Raw genomic sequence first — 13,299 nt, 5'->3', positions numbered from 1 at the left:
GGCTTGAGAAAGTGAGAACAGCTGAGGACAACAGAGCAGCGAGCTTCCCCGGGGAAGTAACGGCACCTACCCCAAGCAAGTTAAAGGGGTGGACCCTGGAGACAAGCTGTGGAGACTATGGCTGTGATGTCGGCCTGCGGCTGTTGTACAAGGGATCCCACTGGAGTACACGGTCTGCCTGGGAGAGGAGACGGCAGGTACATAGGACTACCTTGCTGGGGCAGGGCTGAAGACCAGGCTGGAGGCGCCCAGCCCAAGATACATGAGTTGCAGCGGAGGGAGACTGAAAGGGTCCCGTGAGAGTACATGTCAGCGCCAGCCCGCACCCCCACAACCTCCAGAGGACATGCAGTACCTTACAAAGTACCTGATGGGGAAAACGTTTCCTCAGCCCCTAATTTCTCCTTCCATGAGCCTTCTTGCTCTCCAAGTAGCCAACCAAAGGCAGACGGACCCATGTGGACGTGGAGGCAGGAGAGTTTTCACTTTAAATCAAGTTTAAACTTTTGATTATAACACAATGATGGATGTTTTAAATTATAAGCTAGGTTGTGTTTGTGACTTGAAGTGACTGTAGGACTCTTAACTAAATGTAACTTGTAAAGTCATAGGCTGGCTCAAGATGGCATCCAAACAGGGAAGGGGGCAGCCCCACTCAGCAGGACTAAAAGGAGGGAAAGGGACAAAAGCAGGTTATTCTGTAATTACATCTGTGGGGTTTGATTACAATCAGTTAGGTAAAGAACCTTAAATATAGTATGTTCACCAAACGACTAGTATTTTTTTTTGTTGCTCTGAAAACTGGTTTTATCTGAAAAGTTAACATTTTGAATTCAAAAGATTAAGAAGAAAAGTTTAAATATTTGAAATCTCTCACCCAATAGCATAATAGGAGAGTCATCATGACTTCCAGGATTAAGGAGCTCACCACCCAGTTAAACTGCCAATTAGAAACCTACAGACATTAGAAAGTTTGTTCTTACAACAAAACAAAATCCATAGTTGTGTAATTTCTATCCGTTTGTTCATGTGTTATCCACTTGAGGAATACAGATCACGTTTAGCTGAAATTTTGTAGTTTCAAGGTTTTTTTCTCTCTTCCACATATTGGAAGACAGTTACATCTTCCCTTATTCTTTATTTTCAGCCTGAATGTTACTGTTTTCTTCAACTCTTTTGCATACAACGTAGCATCCTTGTCTTGATCTCCCTCCTCTGCAGGTTTTCCTGTTGGTCAGTTTCCCTCCTCCTGCCTTGAAGACTGGTCCTGGATGTAACCTAATGGCAGAGTTACTTCTGCCATCATATAACATGCATATTAGGTTCGTGGGCAACTCAAACTTCTCCAGGTATTTGCATAGGAAATATCCCGACAAGTCAGGTCCTCTTTATTCTGTACTCATACGGTTGGTTATTAAAAAGTGAAGGGGAAAAAAAGTGCCCTTGTTATACTCCATTCTATCGATTTTACCCTAGTTTTCTAGGCTTCTGCAAATATCTGGAATCTCTTTTCTGATTCAGACTGGTTTTTTAGAAATTATTTTTTCTCTCTCCCAGCTTTGGCCATGTGATAGGTTATAAGCATCCTATAAATCTGCACTTAAGACACTGATTTTAAAAAATTGAGAAGGATAATTATTTTCCAATGAACATACCTGGGTGGTAAAATGTAACCATTTTCATTTTTAGTAGATGTTGATAAAATGCACATTTTTAAGATAATTTAAATACTACTGGGTTACAATTAACTTTATATAAGGGAGTCGCTGTTCATGAAGTCACTGTTTTGACTATGTTGTATAACAGGCTATAAGTACACTAGAAATTAACAATATTGTAAATCGACTATACTTCAATTAAAAAACAAAAAAACAAGCCATGAAACGCATGTGGCAAAGACACCCAGTGTGCAGGGCTGAGCCAGCCAACTGCACGATCCAATTCCCATGCAGGCAGCAGTGGTGATCTCATCGCACTGGCTTGTAGCAGGATTTTGGCTCAATTCTGACCTTGTTTCTGCCCACATTCTAAGCCTGGTTTTCTGGCTTTACAGTGCTTCTATGAGCTAAACTTTACTCATTTAACAAACTCCATTTCTGCTTAAATGTCAGGCCTGAACTATTTACTGTTGCTTACAGCTAAGAGAATATCGCCAACTCTTTCCCCATTACTACTTAAATGCTTATTTCCGTTTCTTTCCCCAACAATTTCAGAGCAAGATTTAACACCTCTGTGAATACACACATTCATACATATTTAGGCACTCCTGCAAACGGAACAACTGCTATCCCAAATGAGATTCAATTTTCTTTTGTTTTGTTTTTTTCTGAATGTCCAGGCTGCTTCTTCAGCTAGGAAATTCAGCAGAAAGGGGCCTCACAGCCTTCTCACACTCTGTATTCTTTCCTCTTTCTTACTCGGCTGTCGGTTTCGTTTAGATTTTGTTCCCATGTTTATTTCTCACGCAGGCAACAAAACAAAACCCAGAAATAAAAAAATATGATATCAGTGGCAGTTAAAATGACCAAATTTAGCAGTGATCGATACTTGGAGGAGAAAGTTGCAGGTGGATGTTATAAAAATACACAGTAGTTCTTATCCTGTTGGAAGTGAGCATTTTCAGCCCCACATATACATGTTGTCACACAAATAAAATTAAAAGAATGCATTGCATGCTTGCTGTCCTGCTGGACTTAAGCTCCATCCTGGCTCCTTTAGTTTGCTTTGCATATTTATGCTCTAATCCATTGACTGTGTAGCTTGTAATTTGTTTCTCAAAGGACAAATTTATTTCTTTCACTTGATAGTTTTTAGGGAAAGGAATGTCATTTTTGGTACATAGCTACATCTTAGGAGTATTTGACACAAATATTCAAAAGTAGCTGAGCTGGGAGTCCCTAAAACTCCTAGTCACCAGTGCTAATGTGTGTGCACAGGTGTTTCCACACTACCAACAAGCAATTCTCCAACATCAGCTGCGAGTCCTACAGTTCAACTCAGTTCTGACACTCCCTAGAGAATAGAACCAGAGCGCACAGATTAAGGGCTCAATCTCACAAGATGCTCTTCCCACAGCAGATGCCAATCACAAGCCCCCGTTGTTACCTGTGCTTCTGAGCAACCAGCTATAGATTGGAGGTTCCAACAACACCCCCTGGCTGGGTTTAATTAATTTGCTAGAGCAACTCACAGAACTCAGGGAAACAATTTACTCGTTAGATTACCTGTTTATTATAAAGGGTATAATTCAGGAACAGTCAGATAGAAGAGAGTGGAGGGCAAGGTGCAGGGAAGCGTCGTAGAGCTTCCGTGCCCTCTCCCAGTGCACCACTTTCCCCAAACCTCCAAGTGTTCACCAACCTGGAAGCTCTCTGAATCCTGTCCTTTTCGGTTTTTATGACGGCTTTATTATAGTTGCATGATTAATTGAATCATTGGCCACCGGTGATTGATTCAACCTCCAACCCAGCTCCTCTCTCTAGAGGTGGGGTAGGATTAAAAATTCGAACCCTCTAATCACAGAGCTGGTTCCCCTGGCAACAAGCACCATTTAAGTGCTGACAAAAGTTCCCTTACTAACGTAAACTCAGGTGTGGTTGAAAGGTGGCTGTTAGGAATGTTAAGACACACATCACTCTTATCACTAGGAAATTCAAGATTTTTAGGGGCTCTGTGCCAGAAACGGGGAGGAGACCGAATACATATTTAATCACATGTCACATTTTTGTTAGTTTCCAGTAACTTGCACCTGAAAAACCTGAATCTCAGAAATAAGTTACAAAACGAAAAAGAAAAGCATCTCAGACTGGAGTCCCTGGGTCCCTGCAACCTTGGTAGACTTCTGAACAAAGCGCCTAATCAGAACCTCTGAGGGTAAGCCTCTAGCATCTCACTCTTACACTGTTCCCAAGTCACTTCAATGCACAGCCTCTGGGGGTTAGTGGTCTAGGAGAAGGTCAATAACACCATGACGGACTTACTGGCATTGCTGGCCTGGTATCCCTCTCTCTCCCGGAGCAGCCATCTTGATTTCCTTCTGGGGAACCATGCTCCTCCACTGACAGCCAATAGCTCAAAAGGGGCTGACCCCAGGCAGCCTGCTCTAGGGGGAGATAAGTAACCCAGGCTTAGTCAATTCATGGTGATTGGTTCAGGGATAGGTAACCAACCCAAACTAGCTCAATAAGGCTGAACTGCAACTCTTGTTAGAACTGTGGGTGAAAAGATGCATTCTTTCCCTGGGATTTCACTAGGCTTAGCCACTAGAATCACTAGGTTAGCCTGGGGAGCAGGGGCACCTACAGGATGCTGAGCTGAGTGTGAAGTCAATTCAGAGGAAAGTAGAACAAGAGTGGGTGAAAGGGACAGAGTGAGTGAGAGAGTAAGAGCGCTAGAGCGAGGATCGTGTGGCATTACTTGAGACCCTGAATCCACCTGTGTCTGAACTGGATTGGCCCTAGGACTTTTCAGAGCCACAGTGTGTTTTAGTCTGCTGGAGCTGCCATAACAAAATACCATACACTGGGGGCCTTAAGCAATATAAACTTATTTCTTATAGTTATGGAGGCTGGGAAGTCCAAGAACTAGATACAAGCAAAGTAGATTTTACTCGAAGACCTCTTCTCTTGGTTTACAGGCAGCCTCTATGCTCTTGTGTGTGTGAGAGAGAGAGGAAGAGAGAGGAGGAGAAAAAAAAAGTGAAGGAAGAGAAGAAGAGTGGGGGAGATGGGAAGGAGAGAAAGATATATGGTGTCTAATTCAAAGGTCACTAATCCTACCACATCAGAGCTCTACCTCTTTGACCTTAATTCTCTCATTATAGGCTCTCTTTGCAAATATGGTCACCCGGCGGGGGGGGGGGGGGGTGTCAGGGCTTCAACGTACGGGCTTTGGGGAGGAGACAACATTCAGTCCACAGCATGATACAATGAATTCCCTCTCTTCTGTTTTCCCTGAAGGCACTGGGTTGGATTTTCAGTCATTTAATATGACGAGTTCCAAGCGCTACACAGTCACTGCTGTTGAGTCCAGCACTCAGCTCATTCCATGTCTGTCCTCATGAGTGTGTCCACCTTGCTAAGCAGACTAGGGCGGAGGGCAGCAAAGCCTTTGGGATAGAACAGACCATCCAGTGGGGTGCTTCAGTGCATGGCCTCTGGAGTCTGACCCCTTAGCTTTGAATTCTAGCTCTGTCATTCACTTAACCTCCCTCTGGGTGAGTGAACTCACCTGTGAATAGTACAAAGTCCCTACCTCTGAGTTATTATGAGGATTTGATGCATTTATCAACTGCCTAAAACAGTGCCTGGCGCTGTGCTACACAAATGTTTGTTAAATACCTACACAGACCTGCCTTAAATCTCTGCTTGTGCATTTATTAGTGTGTGGCTTTGAACTTGAGTATATATTTAACTTGGAACTACTTCATAGATTTATCCAATTCATCTATTTTTCTCTCTTTACTTCAGAAAGCATCAGTTATCTAATGCTCAAATGTAATTATATGGAAATGACAGTTGTGCCCAAATGAGACAGAGTAATTTACACGAGCATTTGGTAACAGTGCGCTTCACAATTCTTAAGAAATCTGCTGCTGAAAAAAATACCAAGGTAAAGTGGAAGTCTACCAGGAGTTGTGTAAGTAGCAATTACTTAGACAGATTACTTTTCTAAGAAACTTTCTGTAATGGAACAAACCTTAGGCCGCCTGTTAAAATTATACTCTGTATTAAAAATAAAGACCAGAAAGTAGAATGGATTGCCTCCTTCAGACTTGTTTAGTCGAAGCAGGGGTTTGTTCAAAGTCAAGGTTCTACCTGACTTTAGATGAGATTTGTATCATGGAATTTCACGTCAAAGATTCTCCTGAACTGTTGGCTTGAGTTAGGAAACGAAGGTGATAATTGTGGGATTTCACAGCCAGATTCACATTAAAAATTAAATTTTTCCATTTTGCCCAAGTTGGTGAGTCTCAGAAGCAGATTTCTCCTTACCAGAGAAATGGATTCCCATCCCAAATAACCAGACTATGAAAGATATTACAGTTTTTGTTTCCAATATGCATTCAAAATTTTTTTCTATTTTAAAATTATTCCTATAAAAAGTTAAACAATAAAGATATGTTTAAAGGAAAATTTAAATAATCTTTCATTCACCACTTCCCCCTCTAGTCTTTTATCTGCCTGAGGTAACTAATATCATCAGTGTACTTGAATTTTTAGTGAAAGTGGAATGATATTGTACACATTAGTCTTTGCCTTGCCCTGCCCCTTTTCTTCCTTCCTTCCTTCCTTCCCTTCTTTCATTCTTCCTTTCTTTCCTTTCTTCCTTCCTTCCTTTATTACTGGTGTGATTAACATCCCTCCTCCAGGACAGTACATGTAGCTCAAACACGTTCTTTACATAGCGGCGTAAAATTTTAAGTAAGCTACACCAGATTTTATTCACCAGACCATTTAAGGTTTTTTTTTGGATTATATTTTTGTCACCAACAAGAACATGTCAATACATTTTTACATGTTCTTACATTGACAAAAACATGAAATGAGATTTCTCTAATGTGCAGTTATTTTAGGGTAATTCCAAGATGATATCACATCCCTCCGAAACAGTAAAAGGAAATAATGACCTTTGTGGACATGGGATTTTGAAAATCAACATGTAAGGAATAAATTTAAACAATTTAGGTCATGACTTATCCCATTCACTTTTGCAATGAGGTGCTTGTTGCAGTCAACCTTTAGAGGTCATTTCTAGATCTGTACAGAAGATCCTGAGTCTCAGTCCTCACTGGAAGGCCTTGGGTAGTTTCTCAAATGTGGTCCTAGAGCCTGACCAGTGGGGATTACACACATGTTCACAGTAAAGATTCCACTGCTCACTGCCCAGAGAGTTTCATTAGTGGGTTTGGAATGGGACCCAGGTAGCTTCCTAGTTCAACAAAAAATTCCCAGGTGGAATTCCTGGGTGAAAGGACTTGGGACTAGATCAGGGGTCAGCCAAATTCAGCCTTCCACCTGTTTTTTACGGCCCATGAGCTAAGACTGGTTTTTACATTTTTAAATGGTTGAAGAACAATCAAAAGAATAATAATATTTCATGATTTGTGAAAATTTAATGCAATTTAAAATTTCAGTGTCCATAAATGCAGTGTTACTGGAACACGGCCACACCCATTCACCCCACACCTGGGGTGCCGCAACAGCAGAGCTGAGTAGTTGCCACAGAAACCATATGGCCACAAAGCCAAAATATTTACAGTCTGGCCCTCTACAGAAAGAGTCTGCCAACTCCTGCACTAGATGATCTCTCAGGTTCCTGTCATTTCTGAGTGTGTTTTATTCACTGTATCATTTACTGAGTTCAACATGCAAATACACTGCCAAACTCTAGAGCCTGTGCAACCCCAAAGAGGTAGGTATGGGTGCAGGCCAGACACCATGTCAGCTGAGGGGGGCTGAAGGGGGATTCGAAGAGGTGAGCTGCCCAAACTGAAAAATGCACAAGGAGCTGACATGTTGGGAAACAGACAGCGCAAGGAGCCGACATGGAGAGAAACAGCACTTTATTGCAGCACAAACGGGTGGCGTGCAAGCGGCGGGTGGCGGCGGTGCCGGCGCTCAGCACTTTCTTCTAGTTCAACAAGATGGTGCCGCCCGCATGGCACACTTGTCCTGCTTTTATTTATTTTGCTCGCACATGTGCATTGTTCATTTCTTTGTTCATACTGCTTACATAATGCTACTAGCGCATGCACGTACCTTTACTGCTGTGTTCATAAGGCTTACATAACTGGCGCATGCCTACATTTACTCCTTACCAGGTGCAAGCTATTGTGAAATTTGGCCCGGGCCCCATGCCTATTCACTTAAGGCTGGACCCCATGGCCTACTTACCTAAGGCTGCTGACACACCAGGATGAGTTATAATCCAGGAGGTGATGGGAGCCACACAGACTAAATTATAAATCAGCACCATCAGAAAGTGAATCATTACTGCAACAGCTAATCCTTCTGTGGTACCTTACAAGCACCAGGCCTTGTTTCCAGTGCGTCCCACATACTGACTCATGGAATCCCTACGACAACTCTGTGATCTAAGATAAGGTATCATCTTTATCCTCCTGTTACAATTGAGGAAACTGAGGCCTGGAGAAAGTAAGTAACTTGCTTAAGGACACATTATTATAAGGAGTAGAGTGGAAATGTGAACCGAGGCATTCTACCTGCAGGATCCAGGCTTAAAAGCACTGAGCCATTACTGCAAGAGATAAGGTAAAAGTAATTTAAAAGTAAAAATCACTATGTTTGGATTCGGATCTCAATTCCAATTTGAAAGTCAGTTGAGTGGGACATTACCCTCTGATGAACATTACCTCACCTTTTTACCCAGGGTCACAAGGTCAAATATCCTCAGGGCCAGGTGGGAACATCACTGAATGAGGAACGCTGCCTTCTCAAACCAAGTTCCTTTTCTTCCTAGGAAGAGCCTGGTGGAAACAGCCTTTTCATCCCAGAGAAACAGCTGTGTAAGGCGAGATGGTAACTAGTATTTGCAGGGTAAGGAAGCAGTCATGTGCGGGGGACACTGGATACAGCCAGAGAGGGCGTGCCCCATTCACAAAGGACCCGCCCATCATCTCTAGCTTACTCTGACATGTAGAAATGAGAGCAGTTAAGATTTTGGTTGTGCAATCTTCCAGTAGTTCAGAGTTCAGCAATTAATTCAAATACTAAATAAACAAACCAACACAGAAAACACGCCGTCTGGGCCAAACAAAATAAGACTTCAAGCCACCAGTGAGGGACCCATGCTTTAGTAATCTTCTCTTTAGGCTAAATCATCTTAATTCCAAACCTTTCCAAATGGATCTCTAGGCCCAGACCTTTCATCAGAATTATGGCCGCCCCCTTGAACGGATGCCAAGCTTTGCAGTCATCTGTATTTGGTGGGAGCTACATAGTTCCTTCCAGAAGTCGGAGTCCCACCTGGCAGTTGGTTATGCGGTGATCAATCCTAATGCCCTCCTCGTGTATAAGAAATGTCTGCTTTATATTAGAGTAGACGCTCTTTACCAGGACTGGCAGCATTGATAAGTGCTTTTCCTTAATGGAAAAGCATATTTTCATAGCTTTTCCAGGAATATCTTGCTGCTTTTAATGGAAGCAGGATCCATTCCCTTAGTTAATCTTCAATCACACAATGCTTATTTCATTGAAGGTAACAGCTCACGCATACTCACTCATGGCCCACAAATAAAAGACCTTTTTAAAAAATTGAAAGAGCTTCAGAGTAGCGTAGACAACAAGGAAAACAAACAGAAAAATGCCGGCTGTTCAGCTCAAGTGAAAACAATGATGTTCAGACTATAAACTTGAGTGATAAACCACTGTAATAAAATGATTAAAAAACATTCATCATTCTGACAATCTGAAATCGTATTTAAATCACTCATTTTACTAAAAATCTACCTAAAGTACTTTCAGATCCCGTAGGAAAGAAATTTTTATGAAACAATATTTTAAAATATTTTTCCATGAGAATCTGTTCAGAAAAATAGTGCCTTAAATGGAATTCCAAAATCAATAAAAATTTATTGCTCAATTTTGACGTTTATGTGTTCATGGACTTTGCACAAAGTAAGCATTATTTTGAATATTTTCAGTTACTTTAATATAAAGTATCATAAATAAGGCACAAGTTGTCTTCAGAGGCCTGCTTAGGAGTTTGGAGTGTGAAAAACATGGCACTATGGCACTGGAAAACAATTCTCAAATGAATACTAAATGATTAGATAGAAGCACAAACAGGACACTGAATTAAGAAATGTGAAACTTTGCAAAACATCAAACAGAAAAATCACAAAACAATGTAGTATTCTGGATTAGATCATGAAACAAAAAAGACACTAGTGTGAAACGACGGAAATCGGAATAAAGTCTAGAGTTAATACTAATGTACCAATGTTGGCCTTTTAGTTTTTACAAATGCATGGTATGAATGTCAGATGTTAACATTAGAGGAAACTGGATGAGATGTATATAGGAACTCTATGTTTGCAACTTTTTTGTAAACCTAAAATTATTCCAAAATAAAAAGCTTATTTGAAAAATCACAAAACAACTGGTAAGTGTATCAATCTGTGCCCTTAAAGCATGTAACAGTATAGGGTAAGATGATAACATTTACGTGCCGCAGTTAGTGCCATCTGTGTACGTACATGTGGGTGGTGTGTGTCAGTACATTGCTGGGGATGTGTGGACACAGCTAACCCACTTCCATCTTCTCCTCAGTTGACAGCCTGCTACTCAAAGTGTAAAAGGACAGAAATGAGGGTGGAGAGTGGGTTTCTGAACATTCTACTAATAAAAATAAATATTAAAATATATTAAATACATTAATTATATTTATATAAATTTAGGAATCCCTGTGTTAAAAAACATAGGTCATCATAACTGGACAATTTTAAACTTTGGCTTTTTTGGGTGTGTTTGTTTTTTTTAAAAAAACTGTTTTATGTCTCTTTGTGGTATCTTTAAATATGTACCAATGAAAAGGCTTATAGTTTGTTTCCAGATTCTATAAAGCACACTTTACACTCATTTCTATCCCTTCACCAAAGAGGCTACATTGCCACAGGTCTCCCTTTTGCTGTACAGAACAGAGGCATTAATGAGGGGGAGTAGACATGGATCAGTATGTTAAAATAACTTAATAGGTCTGCTTTTGGCCAGGATGTAGTAGGTCATGGCAAGCCAACACTTTTGCTGCAACCACCAAAAAAGGGGCAAATAACTACAAAAAAAGGCGCATATTTTAAAATATATCAGAAAATAAGGAAATAGTGTAAACAAAAATTCCAGGGGGAGGAGACCCACTGTCTGAAATAAGCTGACAGTTGTTGGCCATCATTTTCCTTAGGGTCTGAGGATTGATCTTGTCCGAGGCAGAGAGCTTCTGCTGCGGGAAAGGGAGCCCAGCCAGTTTTTTAGCCTTCTTCTGCGGCTAGAGGGATCAAAAGGAAGCGTGAAGGGTCTCAGTGATAGATGGTGACAGTGGAGCATCAGAAATTCAAGTAGAAAGTCGACTTGTGCCAAAAGACATTTTGATATGGTTGAGATCTCAAGAATCAGGATTAGGACACAGTGGTCCACCTGACACAGAGTCTACACAGAAATGAAGAGTGGAGCCGGTAAGCAGATGGGACACAGCCCAGTCCTCCTACCTCATCACCTCTCACAACTCCAGCGGCTGGTTCTGCTCCTCTTCTACCTCTGCACTAGCACCAATTCCTGCATCAAAGGTCCGAGCAGACGGAAACCGTCAGAGGAGCACCGGGTTCAGGGCTGACGGGTTATGTGAGTGAACCAGAGCCAAGCTCCTTCCTGGAGAGCAAAGGAACCTTGGACGGAAGCATAGGATGAGCTCATCTACAGGTTTACCTTCGGGTGCTTCAAAGCTCCATGGTCCAGGAGGAAAATCTATGAGTCTATCCCCGATGTATTAAGACCTGATGACTGTGCCTGGCCTTCCACCCTCTGAGTCAAGTAGGTATGACTTCTTTTTTCTCTCAGGAAAGATGAACTGAGGACATTTTCCTTGAAGGGGCCAGAATCTTTCATTCTTACCAAGAGCTGCGTTACAGAATCACAGCAGCAGCTCTGGGCTGCCAGCTGTGCAGAAGTGACAGAAAGCAACGCTGTAGCTAGTGATTCACAAGTGGAATCTTTCTGTGATAGATTCGATCACAATTAAAAATTTTGTTTTTAAACTCCACTATTCTTGGCATTATTCCAGCATGTATTGCTCTAAGAAGCTGTAAAAAAGAATGTCAAATTCCAGTTTCCTGGTGCACTTCATCTGTCACCATAAAAATACAGTTTAAACCGGAGTCAGCAGAAGGACTGGTTTCTGGGTCTGTTAACTTTAGTGAAATTGAAGAATTGAAACTCTATGTCAGGACCCTCGGAAATATTTTATCCCCTTTATTTCATCCTCATCTTGATGTATAATCAGCCATATGTAACAGGTTAGGGTTTATTTATTGAAACAAAGCAGATATATGGTGCATGAATTAACCTGTAAACAATTTCAGTTTGGTCTACTTGTCATTCAAGGTGTGTACTCAATTTAGAATGGTTTCTGCTCACTCAAGTCTCCCTCTCACATGCTTAGTGATTAAATATTTAGATTTACATCAAGCACCTGACACCACCATAAAAAAGGCCACACTGAAAGGAACTACAAAGTGCAACTAAATACAATCTTGAGAAACACTGCCAATATATGAGAAGATAGGATAGCATATATTTTTATTTTGTTTTATTTTGCCAATTATGTATATTGAGTTCACATAAATAAAAAGAAGCCACGTAAAATCTTGATGGATTCTAAAAAATACTCGAAAGTGTTCTAAAAAAAATCTGTCAAAGCCTAGCTTAATGTGTATGACATTGTTTTGCTTAACAATGGCCTCAATTTGAATTTTGATATAAAGAATTCATAGAAAATTAGGGCCATTTTAGGAGTTAATCTGTGGTAAGTTTTTCTGGTTATAAGGAAACATTAAATTTATATGTTTTTATTCTTATAAAAATTCTAGTAGAGGAAAATAAAACACCAAATATCAATGTCATTAGCAAATATAACTTTTATCATTGGATGTACTACTAGTTTACCTACATAAAACAGAAAGTGTAAGAATGTTTTATCTTTGAATGTAAATCCATTTAGAAATATCTAGATTTATTCATTTTTACACTGCTGTTTGCACATGGGTCAGCTGGAAAGTCTAAACAGTTGCCATGTATTAAAAATATAATACTAGTTGCAGATAATTTTTAGAACTCAATCTTTTATACCAGTTTAGATTCCCCTGTTACTTCCTTTCATAACACCCTTTTTATTTCCTTCATTTCATTTGTTAAATTATAATATGTGATTGAATTAAGTGTGTAATTTTTGGTATAGTGACTTTCCTGTATGTTCTGGATTCCATGAGAGCTGGGACTATGTTTTCCTGCTCACTATGCTATACTTAACATTTAGTCCAGTGCTTAAAACATAGACGTGTACAAAAAAGATGCTCTTAATGAATAAAGAACTGAATGATCTGCACCAGGGGTGGGAAAGCTATGGCTCAACTCCAGCCTGCTGCCTGCTTTATATAGCCCATGACTTAGGAATGTTTTTTCCATTTTTAAACAGATCTATTTTTCAAATGGTTGTATAAGTACCTCTGTAGTAACCTCAATTTTGCCTGTTGGCCCATAAATTCTAAAATCTTTACTATCCAGCACT

The 13,299-nt window shown here is 40.6% G+C and overlaps 2 protein-coding genes across 3 annotated transcripts in view; both read right to left on the bottom strand.

The window, feature by feature from the left end:
* The window catches only part of TMTC2 (transmembrane O-mannosyltransferase targeting cadherins 2), a 470,409-nt gene extending 466,323 nt beyond the window's left edge, over positions 1–4,086 (bottom strand). Inside the window, exon 1 of the mRNA XM_064491564.1 lies at positions 3,981–4,086. Within this exon, the coding sequence (XP_064347634.1) occupies positions 3,981–4,048 (68 nt within the window). The 5' untranslated portion in view covers positions 4,049–4,086. The remainder of the gene's footprint in view (positions 1–3,980) is intronic.
* METTL25 (methyltransferase like 25) overlaps positions 1–13,299 on the bottom strand; it is a 197,956-nt gene that overhangs the window by 104,865 nt on the left and 79,792 nt on the right. Inside the window, exon 13 of one of the 2 annotated variants that reach the window (XM_031463059.2) lies at positions 4,070–4,102. The exons of the other annotated variant lie outside the window; for it this stretch is intronic. The gene's annotated coding sequence lies outside the window, so the exon portion shown is untranslated. Of the gene's footprint in view, positions 1–4,069; positions 4,103–13,299 lie in introns of those variants that run through there. 2 annotated transcript variants of the gene reach the window in all.

The sequence above is a fragment of the Camelus dromedarius genome, chromosome 11 (assembly GCF_036321535.1).
Source record: "Camelus dromedarius isolate mCamDro1 chromosome 11, mCamDro1.pat, whole genome shotgun sequence".
Lineage (NCBI taxonomy): Eukaryota > Metazoa > Chordata > Mammalia > Artiodactyla > Camelidae > Camelus > Camelus dromedarius.
This window is presented reverse-complemented; position numbering and strand designations above follow the sequence as displayed.